This window comes from Suricata suricatta, chromosome 7 (genome assembly GCF_006229205.1).
Source record: "Suricata suricatta isolate VVHF042 chromosome 7, meerkat_22Aug2017_6uvM2_HiC, whole genome shotgun sequence".
NCBI lineage: Eukaryota > Metazoa > Chordata > Mammalia > Carnivora > Herpestidae > Suricata > Suricata suricatta.
In genome coordinates, this window is record NC_043706.1 from 95177008 (window position 1) to 95203149 (window position 26142).

The 26142-nt window shown below is 43.1% G+C and overlaps 1 protein-coding gene across 1 annotated transcript in view; it reads right to left on the minus strand.

The window, feature by feature from the left end:
• SLC22A16 (solute carrier family 22 member 16) overlaps positions 1-26142 on the minus strand; it is a 72558-nt gene that overhangs the window by 13778 nt on the left and 32638 nt on the right. Inside the window, exons 4-7 of the mRNA XM_029943209.1 lie at positions 25862-26015; positions 11986-12465; positions 5087-5204; positions 42-573 (exon numbers count right to left, since the gene is read on the minus strand). Of these exons, the coding sequence (XP_029799069.1) occupies positions 42-573; positions 5087-5204; positions 11986-12465; positions 25862-26015 (1284 nt within the window). The remainder of the gene's footprint in view (positions 1-41; positions 574-5086; positions 5205-11985; positions 12466-25861; positions 26016-26142) is intronic.

The following is a 26142-nucleotide window of genomic DNA, read 5'->3' on the forward strand; positions in this document are numbered from 1 at the left end:
GTCACTTCATTGCTACACTTAGATATAATTTAACTACTTACCCATGAGGAAGAGGTTTAAATATTCATTGCCTCCTAAGTTAACAGAATTCAAGGAGAAGAAGTAGAATCCCAAACACCCAGTGAACCAAATCAGCCAAATAGTAAGTGTCCTTGTTCCAACATTCCAGTCATAAAATAGATCTAACAGGTCGTGCTTCTTAGCTTCCAAGGGTTCCTTACCAACAGGACCATTCAGATCCAGCGACAACAGCTCTGACAGTTTACAGGAGCGTGCCCTATTCCACTTGGCAATTGTATCAACTACTTTTTGTGCTTCTTCACATCTTCCCTCTGAGAGAAGCCAAAAAGGTGTCTCTGGGAGTATCCAACAGCACAGGACAAAAGGGACAGTCACGGTGGAGAGGACTATCTGATAGATCCACCAGGTCCTGACAAAGTAGCCTGTCAAAGCCACCACCATTGTTCCAACTGCAAAAAAGGAATGCATCTGGATGCATGCCCACGTCCGAGACTTCATGCCAATAAATTCCGTCACATAGACAAACACCACCACGAGATAGCCACTTCCAGACTGAAAAACAAAGGGGGGAGGGTGGTCCAGATTTAAGGTCATATTTATAACTACTAAGGGGTCTGAACTGTCTGCAAATCACACATAGGCAAGAAAGAAAATGATGAAAATTGTTTTCTGAGAGCCATATCACATTTAAAAATGGTATTTCATCCAACCCATCCTTCTTCAAAGGGCTCTTTTCATTCCTCCCCCACCTTTGCCACCCCAAATGGCCAAGCGTGAGAGGTGATGTATGATATAAACGAGAGGATGTGTATGATACATGTTAGACCCTGGTTTTGTAAGTAATCCTCTACGGTGTGAACTTATTTCTCAGTTAATGTAAATGTGAATATGCGTACCAATTTATCTGTATACAAGGGGCCCTTATTCTTAAATCCGAAATTGTTAAATGGGGACAAAAAATTATGTCAACTGATGGGAAGAAAAAGATTTTATTGAAACTTTATTTATTTATTTTTTAATGTTTTATTTATTTTTTATACAGAGAGAGACAGAGCATGAGAGGAGGAGGGGCAGAGAGAGAAGGAGACACAGAACCAGAAGCAGGCTCCAGGCTCTGAGCTGGCTGTCAGCACAGAGCCCGACGCGGGGCTCGAACCCACGAACGTGAGATCTGACCTGAGCCCAAGTCGGAGGCCTAAACGACTGAGCCACCTAGGTGCCCCGAAACTTTATTTTAACAGGCAACAAAAGAAAAGAGTAAACAAATTGGACTTCATGAAAGTTAAAGATGCCTGTGTATGAAAGGACACTGCCAACAGAGCGAAAGGCAATTTATGGAATGACATATTTGCAAATTATACATCTGATAAATTAATATCCAGAATATATAGAAGACTCCTAAAACTCAGCAAGAAAACAAATAATCCAATTCAAAATGAGCAAAGGATTTGGATTTTTCCAAAAAGATATACGGATGGTCAATAAGCACATGAAAAAGTGCTCAATATCACTAACCGTTAGGGAAATGCAAATCAAGAACACAATGAGATACCACCCCAGAGCCATTAGGATGGTTACTATATATAAAAACAACAACAACAACAGAAAATAACAAGTGTTGACAAAGATATGGAGAAATCGAAAGCCTGTGCACTGTTGGTGGGAATGTAAAGGGATACAGCTGCTGTGGGAAACAGGATGGGGATTCCCTCCAAGAAATTAAAAATAGACGGTCATATGGTCCAGCAGCCTGATTTTGGATACATGCTCAAAACAATTGGGAGCGAGCCCTCAAAATTTGTACACCCATGTTTGTAACAGCATTATTCACAAAGGCTAAAATGTAGAAGCAAAGCCAAGCATCCATAGACAGATGAACAGATAAGCAAAATGTGGCATATACATACAATTGAATATCATTCAGCCTCTAAAAGGAAGGAAATTCTGACACAGGCTGCAACATGCATGAACTTTAAGAACATTACAGTAAGTGAAACAAGCCAATCACAGAAAGGTAAAATACTGTATGATTCTACTTATATAAGGTACTTAGTATAGTCAAAATCATAGACGCAGTATGTAAATGGTGGTCGCCAGGGGCCGGGTGGAAGAGGAAGTGAGTTACTGTTTAATGGGTATAAGAGTTTCAGTTTTGCAAAATGAGAAGAGTTCTGGAGATGGATAGTGGTTATGGCTGTGCCACAAAATGAATATACTTAATATCACCCTAAATGTAAACCTAAAAATGATTAAGATGGTAAATTTTATGTTATGTGTGTTTTACTATAATTTTAAAAATTGAGGAAAGTTATTTTGAAATTAAACCTCTTTATCAAAAATTCACTATAATAATAATAATAATACGTGATCATTCTTGAAATAAACAAAGAATGAATCAAATGATGGATATTTTTGTGGGAGATGGTGAAAGGATTAGGATTTTTCCTACAGGATTATTTCACATTTGAATTTTATAACACAAATCATAAGGTTAATTTCTGCAGTATTATTCTAAAGCCAAAGGCCTGTCTTAATCCTTTGATATTCAAATCATACTCTTTTGAAGGCTAATCATGTCATTATCCTTGTGGATGTCAATTTCTTCATAAGTTAACTTGTCTATCTCGGCCACATTTTAAGGATTGACCAAGGGATTTGGGTAGGATTTAGTTTTCCCCCATTGCTTTCAAAGACATTTTGTAATCAAACATCCTTTTTAAGACCTGCAATTTCACCTTGCATCAGAGAGTCACAAAGAAGCTAACCTACAAGCCATTTCCTGTGACAGAGGATGACACTAGGAGTAAGCAGGGATGTGCTCCGTGGAGCCCTCCCCATTCATGTTCAGTTTAATACTTTTGTGACAACAGCTTACATTTCTCCATACAGCCTTGTAACTGCAACACTCAATGAACCCTGATAATGAGGACTCCCACATCCAAGAATCAAGTTGTTTGGTACATGTTTGCTGCTGTTGTGACAGTACCCAAACAAAGATTGTGATAACTGTCAAATACTATAAATTTCTCCATTAAGTTAAGCAGTAACATCAGTCCGGGACAAGTTTTTTTTTTCCCATATTAATTCTGAGTCCACTCCCAGTTCCTATTGGTTACTTCTGTCACTGGGTTCAGACAATCCGTACACAACTACTTATATTATTCCAAAAGACTCCCTGGATCATTCACACCTGTCACCTCCACTGATAACACTCTGTTCTTCACATCCTGACCCCACCCCCAGAGCAGCCAGAATGGTCACCTGACCACACCTGAACCCCTTCAGGATATTCTCACAGCCTTTAAGAAGTCCAGCAAACTCTGGATCATCCTCCAAGGCCCTGCCCAATCATCTCCCTCCCTTTCAGCCACATCAAGGTATTTCACCTCCTCTCTACTCTCCAGACGTCTGGACCTTCAATTCTTTCTCATCTTAGGGCCTTCTCTTTTACAGCCTCTGTCTGGAACATTCTTCTCTTACCCATCCCTCAGAACTAAAAAGCCTTCACTCTCAGACTCTCCACCACTCCCCCTGTGCCCCCCACACAACCTTTTGAAGATGGCCCATCAGTGTCTTGCCTTCCCACTACACTGTAGGGTTTCTGGAATGGCCTAGTCTGCTTACTTAGCATTACATTCTGTGGGCAGATCAATAAACATGTTGAGTAAATTAGTCTGTCTGCGTCTTCCCTATTCAGAATTCAACCACAACAACATTTCGCATAAAAATCAAAGACGAGAGCCACAGAAAATTAAGGCCACGTTTTACAAATTTATTCAATGAGCGGCTGTCTCATTTTCTTAGTTCTGTAAACAAATGTTTTATTTGCAAGACTGAAACAGCTATTTTTCTGAATGTATCCTCGTAAGCCCTCCAGAGGAGGACCCTTACCCTCTCTCCATACCTGTGCCTCTGGGACCATCATTCCCCCAAAAGGGCTCTTATCAAATCTCACTCTGCAGTTACAGAGCCATTTTCTCTTACTCTGCCCTCAGTGGAGACAGACTGCTGGTTGTTACCTTTTGTATTAAAAACTCCTTATATTCTTATATACTTTTTTAAAGGTGTTATACCTCCATTCTCCTAAATGTTTCATTTTTTATGCATTTTCCCTATTCTTGGCCATCTGTGTGGCTTCCTAGGAACCTTTCAAGCCATCAGTAAAGATTTCAAAACTAAGCACACCATCTTGCTCTGTGAGGGGCTGCAGTGCCCTTCTGAGATCCAACTCCTTGGCTTCTCGCTGGACCCTTGGCTCCTACACCCTGGTGAGAGGGAATGCACGCCTGTCTCTGTGTTCAGCAAGGTCACAAGCTCCTTCCACAGATAGAAACATCACACCATTATCCTTGACCACTGACCTCCAAATAGAGTCACTGTTGTCATCTGGCAGCTTGGAACCTGTCTGGAAGCTTCATCAAGTGTGGGGATGCTTCCTCACAGGCTTGTCTGCTTCCGATAATAGTCACGACAGGAAGGAAGGCTGTGTCGTGACAGGTGCCGTACTATGGACATTTTCTTTAGTCTGAATCCTGATAACAGCCGGTTATCAATACCAGTGAAGCAGCTGTTATTCTCTACAGTTTACAGATTCGAAGCTACAGCTCAAAGAGGACAACGTGTGTGCCCAAATTAAGACAAAGTTGGCATTCAAACTACACGTCCCTGTTCCTCATAACAGAAAAGCCAAATGCCTCTGGTTTTCATTCCTACACAAACAACTTTGTTTACACCTTATATGTCTGTTTGGCCCATGTGTGCAGGTTCTACCAGGCCAATATAATTGCTCAGAAATAAAGTAATGCCTTAGTAATTGTGGAATGTGGACCATGTGCCAGGCATGGAGTCAAACAAAAAGGTTCTGCCTAGTAAGCGACCATTTTTCATTTTAATGAAACACAGGGCACTACTATTCTGCACAAAGACTTCTCAGTCGAATGAACAAAGATCAGCCCCTGATCTCTCTCACCACATTCTAAATGACCCACACTAAAAGAGAGTGAGGTTTAATATGAAAATACTGCAGTAGAACTCGAGGTTTAAGAAAAGCACTCCCATGACTCACCATGGCAATAAGAAAGCGTGCAATCATGAAGCTGTAATAATTGAATGAGAACGCCGCTGCGAGGCCAAATAAAAACATGCCGGTGCTTGTGGACCACAACACAAATCGTCTTCCTATCCTGCAAAATAAGAAGCACACAGCAGATAAAGCAAGGTATGGTCATCAGAGTTTAAACATCCACTCCAGTTCATAAAGGATGAGTGTGACCTATGTACTTAATAGCTCTGTATTGATTGCTGTTATTCATTCACTTATTTGGGGGAAATCATGAGTTAACACGTGATCTCTTCAAGTTGCCAGTCTTCAGTAGAGAGGCCCCTACCTAAGCTGCTCATATACACACATGATCACTCCGGGTGATCCCCAGAGGACCTCCTAACCCAGGACTGGTGAGGGAGAGGGGAGGGGATTTGTCCTTTCGCTCAGAGGACTTCTGGTCTACGATTTGTTGGATTGTCTTCCCTGTCAGGCTGGCTCTGTCCACAAGAGTAAGTCAGCTCTTGCCAAACCCCTCTAAAACCAGAGGTCTTACCACATTCTGCTCCTAAGAATAAGGTGCCTACTTGCCCTGTATTTTCATAATTGGGAGGGGTATTTCTTTATCTAAAAAGCAAACAAATTACATTCCTGATAGGTTATTTTTTTTTTTTTTGAGAGACAGAGAGCGACAGTGTGAGCAGGGGAGGGTCAGAGACAGAGGGAGATACAGAATCCAAAGCAGGCTCCAGGCTCTGAGCTGTCAGCACAGAGCCTGATGCGGGGCTCAAACCCATGAACCATGAGATCATGACCTGCGGTGAAGCCAGATGCTTAACCGACTGAGCCACCCAGGCACCCCACCTGTTAGATTCTTAAAAATTGAGATATAATTCATATAAAATTAAACCTTTTAAAGTATACAATTCAGTGGCTTTTAGTGTATTCAAAAAGCTGTGCAACTCTCCTTACTAATTCCAGGACATTTTCATCACTCCAAAAAACTGCACCCAGGAGTCATCATTCTGCCCTCTCTACTCCCTCCAGGCCCTGACAACCACTAACCTACTTTCTTTCTCCACAAAGTTGCCTTTTCTGGACATTGTATATGAAGAGAGTCACACAATATGTGACCCGCTGTGTCTGGCCACTCTTACGTAGCATTGTGTCTTCAAGTCTGGTCTGTGAAGTAGCATGTATCAGTATTTGCTTGCTTTTTGTGTCTAAATAACCCTTTATTGTATGGCTCTATCACATTTTGCTTATCTATTCATCAGCTGATGGACAATTGGACTGTTTCCACTTTTTGGCTGTTGGGCATAATGCTGCCATGAACATTTGGGAGCAAGATTTTGTGTAACTTGTTTCCAATTCTCTTGGGTGTATACCTAGGAGTGGAGTTTCTGGGTCATATGATAACTCTGTTGAACATTTGAGGAACTGCCAAACTTTTTTCCAAAGTGGCTGCCCTGTTTTTACAATCTCACCAACAATGAATGAGGGGACCAACTTCCCCACATCCTCGACAACACTTGTCTATTATTGTCTGGCTTTTTTTAAGAGAGCGAGAGAGAGAGAATCTTAAGCAGGGTGGAGCCTGATTTGGGACTTGATCCCATGACCTTAGGATCATGACCTGAGCTGAAATCAGGAGCTGGACACTCAATTGACTGAGACACCCAGGTGCCCCATTGTCTGTCTTTTTGATCACAGCCATCCTAGTGAGTGTGCAAGGGTATCTCGTTGTGGTTTTGATTTACATTTTCCTTAATGATTAATGATGTTAAGCACTTTTATATGTGCTTATTGGCCGTTTACATATATTCTTTAAAGAAACATCTACCCAAATCCTTTGCCCATTTTTAAACTGGGTTGTCTTTTTATTGTTGAGTTGTAAGAGTTCTTTATATCTTTGGGATACTGGCCTCTTATTAGATACATGATTTACAAATATTTTCTTCCTGACAGATAATTTTAAAGCAAAAGAATATAGTCCTGAGGTTCCAACCAGCTTGCTTGCCTGGTAGAATGGAGGATCTGCAAGTGAATAAAAACCTGTCATCTGCACACCCTCAGCCTTCTCTGCTCCCACACACACACTAGTAGGGATGGTTGGTCCTACACATGCATGTTCTCCAATCTTATCTGAGCCCTGAATGCCATTTCAAACTTTTTACCCATCCCCAGTCAACCTCCTCTACCCCCTATCTCCTGCAGAAAACAGAGACCATCAAAGAGAAAGCCCCCCAATTTCCTGTTCTGCCCACTTGCCAACACAACCTGAATCTGCATTCAGCTTTCTCTTCTTCTCTCCTCTCCAGAGACACAAACCTTTTTCTTTCCAAATACCATTTTGCAATCTTTATATTGGATTATGCCTCTTCCCACCCTGAGAACTTATTCTAACAATGACTTTTTCCCCCTCTTTCTCTCTCCTCTCTTTCCTTTCAGTTTCAGTCTTTTCTAACCAAAGACAAGAACCTCTGGACCGCATCACTCCTTCAGCCCCAATGCCCCTTGCATTTCCTCCACTGATGGCTTATCAGAAAGGAATATCTACTTCCTCAACTCCTATATTTCCTTGGCCATGACCACCAGGTTGCAACTGGCTTTTCTGAGATTATTCTCCCGCGTCACCAGGCACCTCCAGGTTGCCTCTCTCAGTCCGTATTTGCCTGTCTTCTCTAGTGCCACTGGCCACGCCCACTCCTGAGGGCCCATTCTCCATCAGCTTGCAGAACTCCATTCTCGAGGTTTGCCTCATATCACCCTGGTGGCCTGCCTGTCTCCATGCTGGCATTTCCTAAAGTCCACCAAATTATGTCCGTTTCAAAATGCCTTTTCAGGCCCCTGGGTGGTTCAGTCATTAAGCATCTTGACTTCAGCTCAGATTATGATTTCATGAGATTCAGTCCCACATTGGGTAAGCTCATGCCCCACTTCAGGTGAGCTTCTCTCTCTCTCTCTCTCTCTCTCTTCCTCTGCCCCTCCTGGGCTTCTTTCTCTATCTCTGCCTCTGCCTCACTGAGCTCTCATGCTAAGCTCTCTCATGACATGAAGCTGTTCCTTCTCCCTTAGAAAGCCGTCCCCATTGGGCTTTTAAAACCCAGGTCAAATGTGCAGCCTTTTCTGACCATCCTCTGGGGTCTCATGGCAGAAATGAAGAGACAACACAATGTTAGGTAGGTAGGTGCCTGGGCCTGGGTTCAAATCCCAGCTCCACTGCTTACTTTCCAACTCAACTTTCTGTTCTTCCTTTTCCACAGTGGTATTTAAAATAGGGCCAGTAAGCTTACCTCACAGACTTCTTTAAGTAATTACATGAGATAATACACAAGACCACAAGACATTTAAAATAGTATGTAGTTCATAGCAAATGGTCCATAAAAGTGAGTTGCTTTTTTTTTTTTTTAATTTTACAGAGAGAGAGAGAGAGAGAGTGAGAGAGAGAAAGCAGGGGAGGGGCAGAGGGACAGAGAAAATCCCAAGCAAATCTCCATGCTCAGTACGGAGCCCAAGGCAGAGCTCCATCCACCACCCCAGGATCATGACCTGAGCCAAACCAAGAGTCAGATCCTCAACCATTGTGGTTTTGATTTGCATTTAGTGATGTTGAGCATCTTTTCATGGGTCTGTTGGCCATCTGCCTGTCTTCTTTGGGAAAACATCTATTCATATCTTCTGTTCATTTTTTAATCAGATTGGGGTTTCTTTGGTGTGGAGTTGCATAATATCCTTTGAATATTATCCCTGCATTGGATATATCATTAGCAAATATCTTCTCCCTTTCAGTAGGTTGCCTTTTCATTTTGTCGATGGTTTCCTTTGTTACACAAAAGCTTTTTATTTTGGTGTGGTTCTAAGAGTTTCTTTTTGCTTCTGTTTCCTTGCCTGAGGAGACTTTTCTAGAAAAATGTTGCATAGGCTGATGTCAATGAGATTACTGTCAATGTGTTCTTCTGTGAGTTTTACGATTTTAGGTCTCATACTCAGGTTTTAAATCCATTTTGAGTTTGTTTTTGTGCATGATGTAAGAGAGTGGGCCAGTTCCATTCTTTCACATGTAGCTGTCCAGTTTCCTCAGCACTATTTATTGAACAGATTGTCTTTTACCCATTTGATATTCTGGCCTCCTTTGCTATAGATTAAATGACCATACAAGTATGACTTTATTTCTGGGCTCTGCAATGGCATTCTTTAATTTTTATATTTGTTACTAGTAGATAGAAACATAATTGATTTATATGTATTGATAACATATCCAGGAATCTCATTAAATGCTCATTAATTCAATAATTCATCCACTGGATTTTCTTTATACAGAACTGTAGCGGCTAAAAGTAAAGACTTTTTTTCTTTCTTTCCGCTTCCGCCTTTTCCCCTCCCTCTGCCACTCCCTCTCTTTTATTTCTCAGTTTTGCTTTATGGTAATAGGATATCCAGTGTAATACTAAGCATAAGCAGTGTTTCATACATCCTTATGTGTTCCTGATTTCAAAGGAAAAGCTTGTAACATTTCAGTTAAGATGCTCAGGGTAGATCTCTTTGTAGATAATCAAATCTCTTTCTGTAATCAAGTTAAGGACATTTTCCCACTTTTAGTTTTTATTATGAGTGTATTTTAGAATTTATCAAATGTTTTTCCTGCTTTGGTAATATGAAATTTTATCCTCTAATCTGTTAATGTGGTAAATTCCACTGATTATTTTTTTAATGTTTATTTATGAGAGAGAGACAGAGAGAGTGTGTGTGAAAGCAGGGGAGGGGCAGAGAGAGAGAGTGAGAGAGAGAATCCCAAGCAGGACACGGGGCTCGATCCCACAAACCATGAGATCATGACCTGAGCAGAAATCAAGAGTTGGACACTTAACTGACTAAGCTACCCAGGTGTCCCTGATTAGTTTCTAATATTTCAGACCTTATCTCTTGACCTTCATGAATTTTAATTTCTCATATTTTCCATCTGTCTCTCTGATGTTTATTATTGATAATTTTTTCTGAGTTCTCATGCATTTTACTCATTCTCTCACTAGTTACATATAATAGGTTGTTAAAACTTCCCAGGAATTTGTCAGCCACTTATTATTTTTTTTCTAGATGTTCTAAGTAGTTATTCTTCAATTTTAGGTCATTGTAAAATGCAATTTCCAGGGAGACCTGGCTGGCTCAGGCAGTGGAACATGCAACTCTTGATCTAGGGGTCCTGAGTTCAGGCTCCACGTTGGGCGAAGCGCTTACTTTATATAAATAAATAAATAAATAAATAAATAAATAAATAAATAAATAAATAAAATATAGAGCTTGTGTCAGGCTCTGTGCTGACAGTGTGGAGCCTGCTTAGAATACTTTCTCTCCTCTCTCTCACTGCCCCCCCCCCACTTGTGCATATGTGTTCTCTCTCTAAATAAATAAACATTTAGAAAATAAAAATAAAATATGATTTCCAGTTTTTTATCAATAACTTCAAGCGTGTCTTCTACTTCTATAAGAGCAGTAAACATAGTGAACTTTTTATCTATGCCTAAAAATTCCAGTACTTTAATTCTTCTTTGTGCAGAAGGTCTGATTTGGGGGCCTATTACTTCTGCTTGACTCTCACTCATGATTTTGGCTTTGATTGACCGAATTTCCACACTCCAGGAAGATGGTTATGAAACAGAAGAGTCTTTTTTAAGGCTTTTTTAAAAGTTTTTTTTTTTTTGAGAGAGCGAGAGAAAGAGAGAGAACCAGCAGGGGAGGGGCAGAGAGAGAAGGGGAAAGAGGATCTGAAGCAGGCTCTGTGCTATCAACAGAGAACCCAATGTAGGGCTCGAACTCACAAACTATGGGATCATGACCTGAGCTTAAGTCAGATGCTTAAGCGACTGAGCCACCCAGGTCACCTGGAGTAGAAGATTCTTAAACATAGAAACATAACTTCATCCACCAAATAATAACAACTCCATTTCTGCTTTAATTTCATTATTCATATGCCACCTCCTGGGACGGGGGGTCGGGGTGGGAAGACCTAGGCACTCCTCCCTTTAGGCTTCCATAAATTTTGCCTCCATTTGCTTTCACTTCTCCTGTGGCCCTGGCCACAATAATAAAGTCCTATAATTTTATTTTGGGCATGTCTGTTGGCCTCATTAGACTAGCACATCCAAAGGGCAGGAATTGGACCTAAGCTGTTGTCTTCAGGTTCCCAGGGCCCAGAATATGGCTGTAAAACTCATAACAACAGGGATCATAAATTCATTTCTGTGCTTTAGCACTTAAAGTGCAGTCCATGTCCACACAGAGATGAATTTTACCTTATTTAAGGGCTAAGTGTTCATTTTAATGTGTGTTTTTTTAAGAAAATATGGCTAGTGTATCAAACCCACAATTTCATAGATATTACTGCTTTGAACTAGGCTATACTTCTTAAAAAGCAAGTTTATTTTTAAGAAGATTAGATACAGATATATATATACATATATATGCATATACACACATATACACACATATATATGCATATACACACATATACACACACACACATATATGCTCATATTCAAATAGTAACCAGTATTTATTGAGTAGTTATATGTTCAAGGTACTTTTTTTAGTATTTTTGCAATAACCCTTTGAAGTGAGTGCTATTATTTTCATTACCAGCTTACTGACTACTTTCTGAAACACAGGTTATGCAATTTGCCTAGAGCTCATGGCTAATAAGTAGTAGAACCAGGATCTGAACCCAGGTAGACTGTCTTCAAAACCTATCCTCTAACCCTATGGTTTTTTGTGTGCCCCTAAATGACAGATCAGCAAAGAGGTAGGTTTTAGATAGGAGGTATGAAAATGACTAAAGTTTTGAACACAATTCCTTGACCTTTAAGAAAACCAGATAGAAAAATGAACCCTACACTGATGCAACAAACTTACTTATTTCGTTTTACCTGTCAGAAAGGTGGCCAAAAACCATCGCTCCCAGCAGGACTCCCACCATAAATACAGGCTGGATCACCTTTGCCAACCATTCTCGGTTACAGACCAGATCCCACTGAGTCACCACGGTGCTGCTCCACTTGCTCTTGTCATAGACATAGCCATCCACGCAAGGAAAGCTACTCTTACGGCCACTGTAGTCATAGTTCAAACCCGACGTGTCATCTCTCCGGAATCTTTGACAACTTGTGAGCTCCCAGACCTCACCGTTCTGTAGCTGCACTATAATGCTATCTTCATGGGCTGTGAAAAACAGGATCCAGATGTCCTCCAACTTCCAGCTAGAGATATTATGGAAAAGGACCCCACTCACGTTGCCTGGGGGCCTGCAGGTATGGTAGGGGGACACTGTCATGAACACAGAGGCCAAGTAGTGGATACCACAAGAGATGTTCTGGAAAGCGCATATAAAATAGATGACTATCTGAAATCTGCAAAGAGAAGAAAAGCAAGTTATTATATCTGACTATGGGCTAAAAAAGACTATAAGCAAATATGAAGGGTGTTCATCATTGTTAGCTTAATATACATACAGAGAAATAAATACAGAAATAATTATAGATATGTAATATACACATATACATAACATGTTAGTATATATACATAACTCTGTCTGATAGGAAGGCCTAGAAGCAATGACATAGAGACAGGGAAACTAAAGGGACCCAAGAAAAACTGCTTTTTTTGTTCCTTTTCCTGCTTCTATTCTTGTTAGGACCTACACCCCTACCTTACACACACCTTATAGAACAGATAACATATGTCTTCCTTGTAAAGGCCAAGGAGTTAATGATTTCTTTGGAGTCTTCCAGCATGGTAGATAGCAACTAGAGAGTGACCAGGTAGGGCCAAGACCACTAACCCATCAAGACCCCTGGCTCCAAGACATAAATGATCTATGGAGAACACCTAAACACTCATCTTTGTTCCTGGATGCTTAAGAAGACACGTACACCAGACCCCAATAAAAACCTGAGACTCCAAGCAAAGATGGAACTCACTCTCCTTTCCTTTCTGAGTCTCCCAGATGCTCTGTCTATATGTGCTCTCTCTATGTCTTCAATAAACTCTGTCCTCACTTCCTCTTGGCTCACAGTTGATTTATATTCTGCATGAAGCCAATGACCCTCTTGGCTGGTCCTCAAACCCAGCTAGCCTGCATCAACATCTCAATAGCCATAAGCACACCCAGAGCCCCTATCTTGTTTTCTAAATACCATCCTCCGATGAAATAAACCAGGAAACCTGGCTGATTTAAGATCAGGACAGCGAAAATGAAAAATATGTCTAAAGTATCTTGTGGTATCAGAAAGTAAGGAAGCGCTCAAAATACAAAATGATGGGGGTATGTTAAAGGGAGACAGGAACCAATCTGAAAAACCTCCCAATGGGCAAATGTGAAACAATTTGAGCAACAAAATAAATAGCATGGTAGATCCCAAAGTATAAAATAAACATATGAGTCTATACTATGATGTTTAATTTTATATGTCAACATGACTGGGCTAAGGAATGCTCAGGAAGCTGGTAAACATTATTTCTGGATATGTCTATGAGGTTGTCTGGATGAGATCAGCATCTGAATTGGCTGACTGAATGAAGAAGATCACACTCATCAGTGGGTGGGCAGCACTCAATCCACTGAGGACCTGAATAGAACAAAGGGGGAAGAAGGGCAGATCTGATCTCTCTTCTCCTGCCCTTAGATATCGGCATCCTTAGTTCTTAGGCTTTGGGACTCAGGCTGATATAGGGAAACTGAAGATTCCATAAAAACCTGCTTTTTGCTCCTTTTCCTGCTTCTATTCTTGCTAGGGCCTGCACCCTCACTTTACACATGCCTCAGAATGCAAACAGTGTACCTCGTCCTTGTAAGGAACAAGGAGTTAATGATTTCTTCAGAATAGATAACATCTAACAAAGGACGAGATGAGAATGACCAATGACGCTGTCATATGCATATTCCAGACCACCAGCACTAGACATCTCGATGTGAAGGCCCCCTGGCTCCAAGGAATAGCACCCAGACCCTCATCTTTGTTCTCATACAGGAGGATGCCTGAGAGGACACAGACGACACCAGCTCATGATCCTCAATAAAAACCCCCAGACCCCAAACAAATATGAGACTTCCTCCTTTCCTTTCTGAGTCTTCCAGAAGCTCTGTCTGTACCAGCAGTCTCTCTATACTTTCAGTAAACTCTGCTGTCACCTCCTGTGGCCTGAGTTTGATTTCTATCCTGGACACAGACATGGACCTTCTTGGCTGATCCTGTGGGACTCCTTCTGGATCCTCGAACCCAGCCTGCCAGCATCTGGACTAGGACTCACATTATCAGCCCTTCCCCAATTTTACCTTATACCTCATAAATATACCACCAGTTTTCCTCGGTCTCCAGCCTACAGACAGCGCATGGTGGGACTTGACTGCCTCCATAACTGTGTGAACCAAATCTTACAATAAATCTCTCTTATCTACATCTCTATATATGTTCTATATGCTCTGTTTTTCTAGGGGATCTTGATGGATACAGATTTTTGGTACTGAAAGCAGTTCTAAAGGAACAGAATTTTAAGAAAGAGCTTTCTGAATTGGTTCTGGGGTCTGAATGTCTGATCTGATTAGATTTAAAAGCACTACTGGCTATGTCCAGCAGGAAAGAGAACACTGATACTCCGTGGTGTGACCTGTTTATAGAAACACACAAAATATCAGCATCGAACACTCATAGTCAACCACTTAGGAAAAGCAAAGGACTAAGTGACTCTGTAATATGAAACTTCCAAACATTTTTTGAAAACTAAAGAAATATAATGGCATTGGTTGGTTGCTCCTAATGTCTCTGGATAAATTAATGAAAGAAAAGAGATGAGCTCAAGGAATTTGAATCCCCAGCTCAAGCACTGCCTAAACAACCTATGACCTTCTAGGTGTATCCTGAGAGCCTTATCTCCTGTAGCCACAGGCCCGAAAATCAAACACAGAACCTCTTCCTGTGAGTGGCTGAATGACAATGCCTAATGACCTCTTTGCATATGCCTGGAATCAGTGTCCAATATATGTTGCCATTTGTCTAATAGTCAGCACTCATGGGTCCAGGAATCAAAGCACGGAAATGAGAGTTGTACCACTCAACGTTTACACCTAGTGACCCCCTAACAAAATTTTGGCTTCCTGTTCCCATAACCTTATGCTCTGCTAGCCTCAAGATCTTAGTTTCAGAGGAAAGGATGCTGCCACCAGGAGACACAACAGTGATTCCACTAAACTGGAAATAAAGCCTATTGACTGGCCACTTTAGGTTCCCCAGCCTCTGAAACAAAAGGCAAAGAAGGGAGTTACAGTGTTGGCTAGGGTGAATGGTCCTGAATACCAAGGGGGTAACTGACTCCACAATGGAGATAAGAAAGAGTAGGCCTGCAATCCTTTAGGGTGTCTCTTAGCATTTCCATGCCCTGTGAATTAGGTCAACGAGAAATTACAACAACCCAGTCTAGGCAAGACTACTAATGGCCCAGACCCTTCAAGGGATAAAGGGTGGGTCCCTCTATCAGGTAAAGGCCCACAGGCAACTGAAGTGCTTGCTTAAGGCAAAGGGAATAGAGGCTGGGTCCTGAGAGAAGGTAGTTATACTAGATACCACCTGCAACCACACGACAAGTTACAGAGACAAGGGCTGTAATTATCATGAGTATTTCTTCTTGAAAGAAAAAAGTTTATTTTTTGAGACAGAGAGACAATGTGCATGCCAGTGGGGGAGAGGTAGAGAGAGGGAGGAAGAGAATCCCAAGCAGGCTCTGCACTGTCAGCACAGAACCCAATGTGGGGCTCGATCGTGACTTCACAATCACGACCTAAGCCGATATCAAGAGTCTGACACTTAACCTACGGACCACCCAGGCACCGTGAGTATTTCTTCTCCATTTTGTTATGAATGCTTGTGTGCATATAGACATAAATTAAGCAAATACCTTTGTTTTCTTCCTTATTCTCTCCTCATATAACATAAGATGTATTGACATATCAGTATTAAATAGTTTTACACCATAATATTTAAGTTACAGAATATCAAAAAGAGAGTAAACATCATCCAAGGACTTTATATCCCCTTCTGGGATGGAGATTAGCATATTTTGGGTTCTATGTTGGATAGTTGTATCATACCAGGTGAAATTAAGACCTGGTTATTGTCTTTATTTAGAGATCAAGTTTGGTATAAAGCAATCTGCATGGGTTGCAAGTTGACAAGGGGTGAACCTGTGATGGTTAGTTTTATGAATCAACTTGACTGGGCCAAAGGATGCCCAGACAGTTGGTAAAACATTATATCTGGGTGTGTCTGTGAGGAATTGCCAGAAGAGATTGGCATGTGAATCTGTAAACTGAGTAACCATCCTCTTCACCAGTGTGGGTAGGCACCACCCAATTTGGTGAGAACCTGAAGAGGACAAAAAAGCCAAGGAAATACTTCACTTGCTTTGCTTGTGCTGAGACATCCATGTCAGCATGCCCTCAGACATCTCATGCCCCCCGTGCTCCTGGCTCAGACTCTGCCTGGGGCCTTCACCATCAACCCTGTGGTTCTCAGACCTTGGGACTGGGAATGAATTATAGCACTGGCTTTCCCAGGTCTCTGGCTTGCACACAGCACATTGCGGGACTTCTCACTTCTATAATTGTGTGAACCAATTTCTGTAATAAATCTCCTCTTAACTACATCTATGTCTATCTACTTATATTTCCTATCGATTCTGTTTTTCTGGAGAATCTTGACAAATATGCCACTTGGGTGAACAAACAAGTACAAAGGACAGATGAGACAAATCTTTCTTCTAGTAGAATTCAAACTATCTGCAATATTCCCCCTCTACAGGAGATGGGGCTTTATTCCCACCTTTACTCCTGGAGGGAAGGCTAAACACAGTGACTCCTTTCCAAAGAATATGGTAGGGAAAAGCAGGGGGGTACCTTGATGGCTCAGTCAGCTGAACGTGGGACTCTTGATTTCAACTCAGGTCATGATCCTGGAATCATAGGATTGAGCCCCGTGTGGAGCTCCAAGCTGAGCGTGGAGGAGTGGAGCCTGCTTAGGATTCTCTCTCTCTCTCTCTCTCTCTCTCTCCTTCTCTCTCTCTCTCTCTCTCTCCCCCCTTCATTTACACACTCTCTCTCTTTCTTTCTCTCTCTCAAAACAAAACAAAAACCAAACAAAGAAGGAAAAAGGAAACAATAGTAACTTTACAGTGAGAGAAATCAGGCAAATCCTATCTTAACCAAATGCTGAAGGTTAATCCCCACAGTGATGTTATGTGGATATCAGGTCCTTCCTCATATGATATGGTCATCAAGCACTTCACATCACAGTGACATCTTCCAAAAGCCACTTCCCCAGCCTATCCAGGAGAAAAATAACAAATAATACAACTGTAGGACATTCTACAGGTTGCCAGGCCAATATGCCTAAAGCCCACCAAGGTCATAAAAAAAAAACAAAAACAAAAAAACAAGAGACTGAGAAACTACCACAGACCAGGGGAGACTGGGTCTGGGATAACATATCAACTAAATGCAGTGTTGTGCCCTTAATTAGATCCTGCAACAGGAAGAGAATGTTAGTGGAAAAACTGGTGAAAGCCGGAGTTTAGCTAATAGTAATAAAGTAACGTCAGCTTCTTAGTTTGGCAAATAAGCCATGGTAAGGTAAGACATTAACAATGGAGAAAACTGGGCGAGGGACATACGGGAACTATCTTTGCAACTTTCCTGTAAGTCTAAAATGATCCAAAATTAGAAGTTTATTCAAAATTTAAAAATAAATGTAGAGTCTCCAAATTTACAGATTCACACCAACAAACGGTGACATATTTTCCGAAATAAAAATCGTCTCACAAGGACAACTGTGCCCACAAGAGGGCAGGGTAAAATATATAAAACTTGGATTTCCCCATTAATTTCAAACCCCTGGAATCAAGAGAGAACAGTCCCCTTTGAGCAGGTGGTTTCAATATTTAATTTTAAAGTGATCAGTTTGCACGAGGAACATTACTGTAAAACCATTATAACAGGAAGTAGAAAATAAGTCCTGACAGATCACACTGAGCAAGATGGCACTGTTGCTACAGGACACATATGATCTGCATCTCCCTACTTTTTGGAGCTGTCAACCCACGTGGTCCTGGTGCACCTTCTCTCTGGAAGGTGCTCTGACCTTCCTGTAGCTCACTCGTTCTCAAACTTTTTATTCTCGGGAGCCTTTACATTCTTAAAAATGTTGAGAATTTCAAGCCTTTTCTTTATGTGAGTTGTCAGAAGGTATTAGGAATTAAAAAGGAGAAAATTATAGTATTTATTCATCCATTTAAACATAACAGGAATAAGCCTACTGCATTAAAGAACATATAGCTATAGTTTTTGAAACAAAATGAAACAAAATTAGTGAGCAGCATGGCATTGTTTTACATTTAAGATTCAGATTAATGGGGTGCCTGGGTGGCTCAGTCAGTTAAGCCTTGGACTTCGGTTCCGGTCAGGATCTCACAGTTTGTGAGTTCAAGCCCCATGAGGGGCTCTGTGCTGACAGCTCAGAGCCTGGAACCTGCTTTGGATTCTGTGTTTCCTTCTTAATTTTTAAAAATTTTTTAATGTTTATTTATTTTTGACAGAGAGTGCGAGCATGAGTGGGGGAGGGACAGAGAGTGAGACGACACAGAATCCAAAGGAGGCTCCAGACTCTGAGCTGTCAGCACAGAGCCACATTGGGGGCTGGAACCCACAAACCACAAGATCATGACCTGAGCCGAAGTTAGACGCTCAACCGACTGGACCACTCAGGCGCCCCTAAACAAATTTTGATTTAGATGAACGGAAGACAGCTGGTTTTTCATATCAGTGTCTGCATTCCATCTGATGCATTATTACATGCCGGCTGACTTCTGGAAAACTCCACTGTGCCTTCATGAAAGGATGAAAGGATGACAGTAAACAGCAGCAGCTGGGGCCTTGCAGACCCGGAGATGGGCGGTCACGCTGTGAGAACCGCAGGCCCCCAGCCCTCCTGCCGCAGCACCTCCCCTCCATCCTCTGGTCCCTCCACGATCAGCGTCTCCATCCAGTCCCTCTTTACCCACCCCCCCAGCCTGCTTCTCTCGGGTCCACCCTTTCTATTTGCTTCCCCTGCTCTGCCATCTTTCATTTGCTCATCTTCTCTCCCATTTCTTTCCCCTCTCTGACCACCGTATACAGCTGCCGTACCTAGGTGTATTTGTTAAAGAACATCAGGTGAATGCTTTCTCTTTCTCTACCAAATCAACAGCAACAAAAGAAATCCCACGAAAGGCTGAATGATCGTCCCCTTACAGTAGAAACAGTACTTCAATCACGTCAGTACCTCTGTGGCACCCGGCATCGTGCGTGGTGCAGTGTGTACAGAGTGGCAAAGAACCCCTCAGGGTATAAGGAGCAGTGCTGAGGTCACTGCATACCCCGGACCTCTGGTAAGGGGAGGGTCAAGAGGCCAGTGTAGAGGGGTGCCTGGGTGGCTCAGTCAGTTAAGCGTCCGACTCGATTTCAGCTCAGGTCATGATCTCACAGTTCATGAGTTTGAGCCCTGTGTCAGACTCCATGCTGACAACATAGAGCCTGCTAGGGATTCTTTCTCTTCCATTGCCTCTGCCATTACCCTGCTTACACTCTCTACATAAATAAATAAACTTAAAAAAAAAAAAAAAGAATGTGTGTGTGTGCCCAGATGTATAAAATGAGCATATCTGGATACATGTATTTACATACTGAATTAATATATCATGCATATTAAAATATAAATTCATATATATTTACTTACATACATACACTCATATGTAAAATAGGTGTGTTCATGGTACTCCAAAAAATCATCTTTGTCTGCCATAGGGGTGAACACACCCCACTTCGAGACTATCACGAGGCTGCAATGCTAAGCAAAGTCACAGAAGCGGTCTATGAAGTTATCAACCTGGAAACATCCCCAGTCCTCAGGGGTGACTGCCAAGCTGGCACACGGCCACTGTTCCTCACTTCTCCTAGAACCCCATGGAGATAAAGAAGTAAAATGGAACCAATTTAACATATTGTGGCTCTCGAGACGCCACACGCTGGAGCTGGCCACGTATTCAAAGTTGAACTCGGTCTCTGGCACTGCCCCCAGCAGCCAGTTCAGAAAAGAAAAACATAAAGCAGAAGGCAAGCAGCAAGCAACAAGTGGCTTTCTTTCTAGCAACAGAAAAGGAGAGAGAACACACAACTACTATTCTCAGAGTCTCCGGGATGGGCGGACAAGGAAAGAGCCTAGAATACTCAAGCCTGAGTCCTTGCAGCTAAAAGGAGCCAGCTCTGTTTTCTAGAAAAGATGCCACTGCCCAAAGAAAAACTATCAGAAATCTATCTCAGTCTATTCCGTACTGAGGGGTTGGGTAGGAACAGCAGGCTGGGAAGACAAGCCTGAGTTGCTGTGACTCAAAAGACCCCGAGAAGCTAAGATCACAGCTTGAAACGGGGGTGCCTGACCCTCACCATTGCAGGTTGTGAACCCCATGTGCAGCGTGCTAGATATCACTGTAGAGCCACAGGGTCAGGCTCTGCCCTAGGCCTGCTCACACTATGCTACTTGTGAGTACCTGGCATGGCTGGGGGCGGGGGGGTCACCTGTCCCAGGGAACAGACTTGTGAATTCAGGAAGTGCTCCTTCCCTGCCTGGCAATTTCTCAGGAAGCACTTCCCAGCCTGCAAGGATGATGATGGGCACCTAGAAGGGTGCTGTGGGACAATTCCATCTGAGTGCTTCTGCTTCTGTCAGGCAGATTCTAGACGGCCAGTTCTTGCACACCAGAGGCTTCCCATTTCCCTCGCCCATGTTACACCTGTTGCTGAGGCTGTACATGGCACCTCATTCGGCATTGTCTCCGTCACTGTGTCTATTCTACTAACACTGTATGTTGGACCATGCACTTTAGCATCTGGGTTAGTTCCTAAGTAGTTTCTTCTCCTGGAATGGCTCCACTGTTGAAAAGTTCACATTCTGCTGACAGTAACCTCCAGCCTCCTCCATCTCCCCTGTCCTTCCCACTGACCCCAGTCCTATCCCCATCCAAGAGCCCAGTCTTTGGATCTCACCAGCTTCTTTAGATATTGCCACCTTCCTGGCTTCAATTCCTTCTCCAACTAGCCTGAATCCCACAGTGAACACTAGAACTACTTACACACACACACCCCAACAAAGCACCCACCATGGCAGCCTCTGAGACTGGGATTTGTCTTCTCTGTCCCACCCCTAGTGACTGTGGTTCAGGAGGTCTGAGGTAGGATCCAGGACTCTATACAAGCTTAAAAAGCTTCCTAAGAGGTTCTGACATGGATGAGAGACACCACCCTGAGAAATCGAATTCTCTGGTTGAACTGTCAACACACGGTTTGACATTCAAAATATTTAACAGTTGTTGTGAAGCAGCTGGGACTCTCATAAACAGCTTGTGAGCTTACAGCCACTTTGCTGATCTGTCTGGAAGCTGACCACATGCACACTCAGTAAGAGGGATTCCTCTCGCGGGTACGTACCCCGTGAAATGCATACATAAGGACCTTGAGATACATAGATGAGAAAGACTGTGTGTGATTAGCCCAGCCTGGAGACAATCTAAATGCCATTCACAGTAAGTGGATGAACTGTGGAATATTCGCTATACACCAGTGAAAATCAGCGAACTGCTGTGACACTCCACATGGGTGAACTTCCCACATATGATGTTGAACAAAAGAAGCCCGACCAAAAGTACATGATTTTTTACTTCATTTATATAAAGTTTAGAATCAGACAAAATCAATCCATGGCAGTAGATATGAGGACAGTAGTGACTGAGGAAGGGGAGGGGATAGTGCATGAGAGAGGGCACAAGAAGGGGTGGTCTGGTGGTGGTAGCATGGTTGTGTTCGCTTTATGATGATTCATTGGGTTGTAGATTATGGTGCATACTTTTAAAATTTTATATCTGCAAGACCCAGAGAGCAGGAAAAGTATTCAACAATGCCCTGCTGAGGCTTGATTGGAATGGGTACCAAGTCACACCCATTCTGTCTACATTGTGCCGATGAGCTGGATCTCAGCCCTGAATGGCCACCCAACCCATACTGACAAGGACACATCTTGCCAGAGCAATACACTATTTATCCAAATGCCTATTAAACGTCTCAAACTGGAATTCCCACAAGACTCTCAAATTAATCCAAGCCCCAAGCCCATCCCACCTGGAGTGTAACTGTTTCTGAGTTTAGGACACCATCATCCAGACAAACCAGAAATATGGTGCTTGGAACAGGGGTGTCTTGCTCATTTCTCCTTTATAACCAGAACGTTCCATCAATCCCACCTGTGAAAACTGTCCAGTCCTCCCTGTTCACCTCCCTGCCTTGGTCCAGACCCTCCTTATGTCCCATCTGGCCTCTTACCTAGGTCTTCTCTGCGCTCTGCCCAAACTCCTGCCCCTCCAATGCACCTTCCATTCTGCAAGGTGACCTTCCTAATACCTGAACTCCTTAGCAGGTCATACACAAATGACCTAAAATATTCTTAGAGATGATTGTGAGCTTACCTCCCTTCTCTCACCCTCATATTTTATACTTTAGGAATAATGAACCTCTTAGTAGTCTTCAAATTATATTTATTGGTTCAGATAAATATGCTTTCTGCATGCTGGAAAGGTACTGAGTGTCCTTCCAATTCAAATTTCCCTTTCCTTGTTGCAAGGATAACTTCTTGAAAAAACAGGACCCTCCTTCCCTAGGCATCTAGCATCTGACATACCACTCTCTCCCTTACAAAGATTACTGTCTATCACGTGTTATCAACGTGCCCGACCTAAGGACCCTCTGGGGTAACATTTATAGATACAACACAGCCCTGTGTTCACAGCTAGAGAGACACACTAATGGAAATAGAATCATACAGACACAATAGGCAGAAAACCCAGAGGATGGGGTGCCTGGGTGGCTCAATCGCTTGAGCATCCAACTTTGGCTCAGGTCACAATCTCACAGTTCGTGAGTTCAAGCCCCGCGTCAGGCTCTGTGCTCACAGCTTAGAGTCTAAAGCCTGTGTCAGATTCTGTGTCTCTCCCTGCCACTCCCCACTGTCAGAAATAAAATAAACATTAAAAATAATAATAAAAAAAAATAAAACCCAGGGGCAAGGAAAAGCAAAGATGACCAGAAATGGACCCATGTAATCTGGGTGACAGGTGAAAAATTACTTTCAATCTTAGATTTATATCATTCTGTATAAGAAAATGTAACTGGTGGTATGTCACTGTGGTCAAAAGCATGGACTCCAGAACCAGATTACTAAGGTTTAAATCTTGTGTCTGTTACTGACCACCTGGGACCATGGGGGAGATCCTTAAGCTTTCTGTGCCTCAGTTTCCTTATCTGAAAAGTGGGTTGTTGAGGGAATGAAAAGAGTTCATCTAAAGCACTGTGGCATAGTGTTAGTGCACAGAAGTGCTGACTAGTATGATGTTTGTAAGGTTAAGTCAAAAAAGAAGAACAAAGCAGGATCATATATTGAAAAAAAAAATACAAGACGACCTATGTCCATAGGTGTAAATCAGCTACAGGCTCCACATTCCAACTCAAATATTTTAAATCGTTTCTCCCCTTAAACCAAGGCAAGTCAGGGATCCTGGTTCTTAGAACATTCCAGCACAGATACCTGAGTATGCTTCCTCAGTTCTCTCTCATGTGGGCCTTAATGCATGAAGTTTATGGAACTTCAGTATGGCTTCAGGACAAGACCAGCAGTGGCTTTTTCATTCTGAGATGTCCTGCTTTCCTCTTGTAAAGGTGACGAGGATAGTGCTTCCTCCCCCTAGAAATGACTAATGCTAAATGAAATATGATTAGGGATCCCTACTTAACACCTTTACTAGGTTTCCTTAAAAGAAAGCTAACTAATGAAACACAATAACCTCCCTTTCTATGGTAGAAAGCACAATTAGAGCAAATGTCTGAGAAAATCAGGGCTCCTGCGCCGTGGTCACCATGTTTTCACCTTCTATAAGCATTGGCTTGTGATCTTTGCCTCACTACATGCTGCTTTCACAAGCCAACCCCTCCCACCAGGATGGGGACTTGGGGAACAGTAAGAGCCATGATTTACTGAGAACGTACTGAAAGTTAAGATTTTTGCACACACTATTGTAGCCAGCTAAGAGCTCTCTCCCCAAATCCATTCTCTCCTTTTTCCCACCATGGAGAGCTACATTTGACCAACATAGGTAAGGACAGTGGGAACAGATGCCCCAAGCACAGAGAGAGCCCCATGCTGTGGATGCCTCACCCACGCGGGTCCCTGGATGACCCCATGGGAAGAACCTACTTTGAATAGTTATTGGAGAGGGGACAGACTTCCACCCAAGGGATCTCTGTTGGCCAAACACCAACTGATATAATGACCTTGTCAACCTCTAAAATGCAAAGGAAAAGAATGGTATTAGTACCTCCTACCTAATGCGGTTACTATAAGGATGTAATTAGAGACTGCATGTGGAGTCATTATCATAAATATTTGGAGGACTATTATTACCCTCATTTTACAGATGAAGAAGTAGTAAGTAAAATGCTCAAGACCACACAGTATGAGTAGAGCCAGGACTGGAACTTGGACATCCGACCCCAGAGCTGATCTTGTAATCCCCATGCTAGTCGGCTTCAAGATGGATGAAACAAGATAATATATAAAGAGCCCGAGGGAGGCCGGGGGTTGGTACCTTACTGTGCTCAGGAGAGCATCATGGCTGAGAGCATCGGCTATGGAGACTAATGGACTTCCAATGACCCCCAACTCCGCCCTGCCATTACCAGATCTGTGATGTAGGCACAAGCCCCAGTTTTCTCAGGTGTAAAACAAGAGCGATATTACCAATCTCATGGAGCAGTAGAGAAGGTTACAGAAGCTGGCGCGCACAAAAAGCTTCTAACAGAGCCAAGAGCTGATCAATGTTCAAAAAACACAGGTATAAGGAGGAAGCAGGAGAGAGCTGGGGCCTCTTGCCCCTCCTGGGAATGCTTAGCCGCCTTTTTCCTCACCCCCACATGGAATCATCACCAACATTTGTGCAACTTTCCAACTTGGAAAACAGCACCACACCATCTGCTCACTACAAGCCCAGGAGGTTAAGGCAGGAATTGCTGTGATTCCCATTTTGTGGATAGGAAACTGAGGCACAATATTGTCAGAACATTAGAGATAAGCGGCAGGCCAGGATTCAGACTCCCGCTCCAAACCTCTGATCATTATGCTGTATGGCCCCTTACCCAGCAGCCTCTCCTCCCAGAAGGCTCTGGGTCAGACAGAGGAACGTTTCTCCACGAATGAATGAATTAAATATTTTAATGCCCTAATTAATTTAGCAAATGAAAGGAGGGTGCCAAGTGGCTCAATCTGGGTCCCAGCATGTGGTGTCTGTCCCCGGGCCCTACCCGCCTCAGTTTCCCCATCATTAAAATAAGGTTGCAAACACCTCCTTTGCAAGGGCATCAAATGAAAGGCTGTGTGTAACAACCCGACACAACGTACCTGGCATATTATTAGCTTTCTATAAACGGCAACAAAATCTGACTGACGGGTTTTTCTGGGGCAATACCTGCCTGCCAGGCACAGAGGGGGACCCTACGGGACCCGAGCCTGTCTGCAGTTGTCTGGGACTTGAAAGAGGAGCCGGTTTGGCAGACTAGAGAAACGGGCCGCCAGGCACAGGCACTCGCTACTTGGGCCCCCGCAGAGGGCGCGCCCCGGGTCTCACCTGCTAGCAGCAGGCTCGCCGGCCAGGGGGCCGCACGGCCGCACCCATCCCTCCGGAAGCCAGTCCCAGCGCCCCTGTGCTCGCTGTCGGGGAGACCCCGGCGCCGGAGCCCGAGCCCAGCTCGGAGCCAGGAGTCTGGACGCGGGTCTCCCGACTTCCCCACGGAAGGAGCGCGAGACGTTTCCGTATCGGGACCGCCGCGCGAGAACCCCACCGCAACGGAAAGAAACAGACCCCCACCGGCGCCTCCTCCGCGTGGCTCCCGCCCCTCCGCCCTCCCC